Source organism: Sparus aurata, chromosome 13 (genome assembly GCF_900880675.1).
Source record: "Sparus aurata chromosome 13, fSpaAur1.1, whole genome shotgun sequence".
NCBI classification, from domain to species: Eukaryota; Metazoa; Chordata; class Actinopteri; order Spariformes; family Sparidae; genus Sparus; species Sparus aurata.
Window position 1 is genome coordinate 19,719,330 of NC_044199.1, and position 3,264 is coordinate 19,722,593.

The window sequence follows — 3,264 nt, forward strand, 5'->3', positions numbered from 1 at the left end:
TCCCTAACCTCAAATGGAGTGTTTTTTAACAGTTACATTTCATTTGAGCACCATGCTTTTACTTTTAGCAGCCCTCCGATTCTCTGCATCAATGTATATAGACCACCCCATCACTCTACTTCTTTTATCAGTGAATTTTCTGACCTGTTATCAATTATCCACACCTCTTATAGCAGGATTTTAATAACTGGTGATTTTAATCTACACATTGATGTTACCTCGGGCCCGATATCCAGAGAGCTTTTAAATCTTTTGAATTGTCTTGATTTTAAGCAGCACGTCATGCAGCCGACTCACAACAGACGACACACCCTGGACCTGGTCATAACCCATGGCCTGTCCATCGGTGTGTCCTCTGTTGCCGACCTGGCTGTGTCTGACCACTACTGTGTATTTTTTAACATCACCAGTTTTAACCAAGGGGAGGCCCCGGTGAGAACAGTGAGGAGGCGCTATATAACTTCTGAAGTGGCTGCAAATTTCATGGGGATTTTACAGAGCACTCCTGCTGAAATTTTACCTGCACCTTGTAATTTTATCGTTGATAATTTTAACAGTAGACTGAAGTCAACTCTTGACTCAGTAGCTCCACTTTTAACAAAAACAATAAAAAGAAAACCTACACCCCCATGGAGAAAAAACAATGAAATCAATGAACTGAAAAGAAAATGCAGGAGTGCAGAGAGAAGATGGAGGAAAAATAAACTGACAGTTCATTACGAGATTTTACGTCAACAACTCAAAAGCTACAATAATGCAGTCAGAAAGGCACGAATTTCCCATTTCTCACAACTCATCACCAACCATAAAAATAACCCCCGACTCCTCTTCTCCACTTTTAATATTTTAACGGGTTCTAACTCTAATAAAGTTTTTAAGACACCCACAGACGATCTTTGCGAGAACTTTGCAGACCACTTCAGAACCAAAATCAAGGACATCAGATCCTGCCTCTTATCCCATCAAGTTTTATCTGTTAACGCATCTGAACTGTTGTCCTTGCCTGAGGAAACACTGGAGAGTTTTGCCCTGGTTGATGCAAGGACACTTGGTCGAGTATTCTCCCAAGTAAACCCAACAACCTGCCCTTTAGACCCAATTACCACATCACTCTTAAAATCATTTTATGGATTCTTTGAGGAACAGTTTTTAAACAACATGAACTGCTCTCTTTAGACGGGTGTCTTTCCCACCGCCTTCAAAATGGCAGTGGTGAAGCCCCTTCTTAAGAAGAGCAACTTAGACCCCAACGTTTTTGACAACTACCGACCTGTATCCAACTTACCGTTTTTAAGTACAATTTTAGAAAAACTGGTTTTTAACCAAGTTAATGACTTTTTAAACAGAAATAACATCTTAGAGAAACATCAGTCTGGTTTTAGGAGAAACCACAGTACCGAGACAGCACTTTTAAAGATTTTAAATGACATCAGATGGAATTTAGATAACAAAAAGCTCACAGTGTTGGTTCTACTGGATCTAAGCGCTGCTTTTGATACAGTAGACCATCACATTTTATTAAACAGACTCAGCCATCTGGTCGGCCTCTCTGGTACTGTCCTCAACTGGTTTTGTTCCTATCTCACAGATCGATGCTTTTATGTAAGTATGGATACATGCTCCTCAGGAACCCATGAAATTGGATGTGGGGTTCCCCAAGGGTCAATTTTAGGTCCACTTCTTTTTAATCTTTACATGCTTCCTCTTGGGGATGTCATCAGGAGACACGGCATCAGCTTCCATAGTTACGCTGATGATACACAACTGTACATTGCCGTGTCTCCTGATGAAACAGATCAAATTGATGCCCTTCTTAACTGCATTGTAGACATCAAGTCATGGATGGCATTGAATTTCCTACAGCTCAACCAGGACAAAACTGAGGTTTTAGTTATAGGTCCTGAAGGCCAGAGAGAGAAACTTTTTCCAAAACTACAACATCTTAACCCTTGTGCCCTCCTCGGGCATTTTTGTACATTTTTCTCAACTTTTTTTTTTTATTTAGCGATCATTTTGGCTGTGTTACAGCTTGTGGCATGGATTTCTGTAGGAACTCTTCTTTTTAGTCAAATTTTTGAAATCCAGTGTCTTTTACTCTTACCTGTCTTTTATTTTCCTGTAATGCATTTTGCACCCTCTAACCACCTTCGTGGCAAAAATGTACACGCACAAAATCTGCCATAAAATACTCATACATCAATATTTTTTTCTGCTTTTTTTTTTTGCTTGAATCCCTTAGTTAACTTGTTCCCTGATCAAAATGATCAAATATTCAATAATTTTCTGGATTTTAACCCTTTAAATGCCAGTTTTATTATTTGAATTACTAATTATTTGTTTTAAAAAAAACACTGAATTTTATTCCACATATCAGAAATATGACAAAAATAGGTTTTTATCATCTTAAGAACATAGCCAGAGTCCGCCCGTTTCTCTCCCAGGCCAGTACGGAGGTGCTAATGCATGCTTTTATTTCCTGTTGCTTAGATTATTGTAATGCCCTGCTCTCTGGTCTTCCCAAAAAGAGTACTCTAAATCTCCAATTATTACAAAACTCAGCCGCACGAGTGCTGACGAGGACCAGAGGGCGGGAGCACATTACACCAGTTTTAGAGTCACTGCATTGGCTCCCCGTGCGCTTCAGGATCGATTTTAAGGTTCTTTTACTGGTTTTTAAATGTCTTAACGGCCTTGCGCCCTCCTACTTATCTGACCTGCTTTTGCCATATCAACCCTCGCGGACCCTGACGTCCTCCGACTCTGGCCTTTTATCCCTACCAAAACCAAGAACTAAAACCCACGGTGAGGCGGCATTTAGCCACTATGGCCCCCGCTTGTGGAACAGCCTGCCGGAGAACCTCAGGTCTGCAGAGACTGTTGATATTTTTAAGGGAAGGTTAAAGACACACCTTTTTAATCAGGCTTTTAACTAATATTTTAAATTCTTATTCCATTCTTATGTGGTTCTATCGTATTTTATTTTATTTGTTGTTGTTTCTATCTTGTTTTTTTTTTTTTTAAACTATTTTCATCTTAAATATATATATATTTTTTTAAATTTATCTTCGATACTATTTTATTTTATTTCATCTTATGCATTTTATCCTTTTAACTGTTCACTTCATTTAATTATCGTTTGTCAGGGTTTTTATCCTATCTTATGTTTTTAGTTTTTAAGGGTTAAAGTTTCCTCAGGGGGGTCCTCCACACTGGGAGCTGTGTCTGGGATGCTGCTGGGAGTGCTGTCCTTGGGTCCCTTTGGCC

General features: G+C 39.2%; 1 protein-coding gene across 1 annotated transcript; it reads left to right on the forward strand.

Annotated features, from left to right (window-relative positions):
* Positions 1-1,695: 1,695 nt before the first annotated feature.
* LOC115593693 (uncharacterized) lies at positions 1,696-2,933 on the forward strand (the record flags this gene model as incomplete). Its single annotated transcript, XM_030437295.1, has 2 exons — positions 1,696-1,980; positions 2,343-2,933. Coding segments are annotated over 2 exons (876 nt in total), but the record flags the coding sequence as incomplete, so codon positions are not given.
* Between the last annotated feature and the right edge of the window lie 331 nt (positions 2,934-3,264).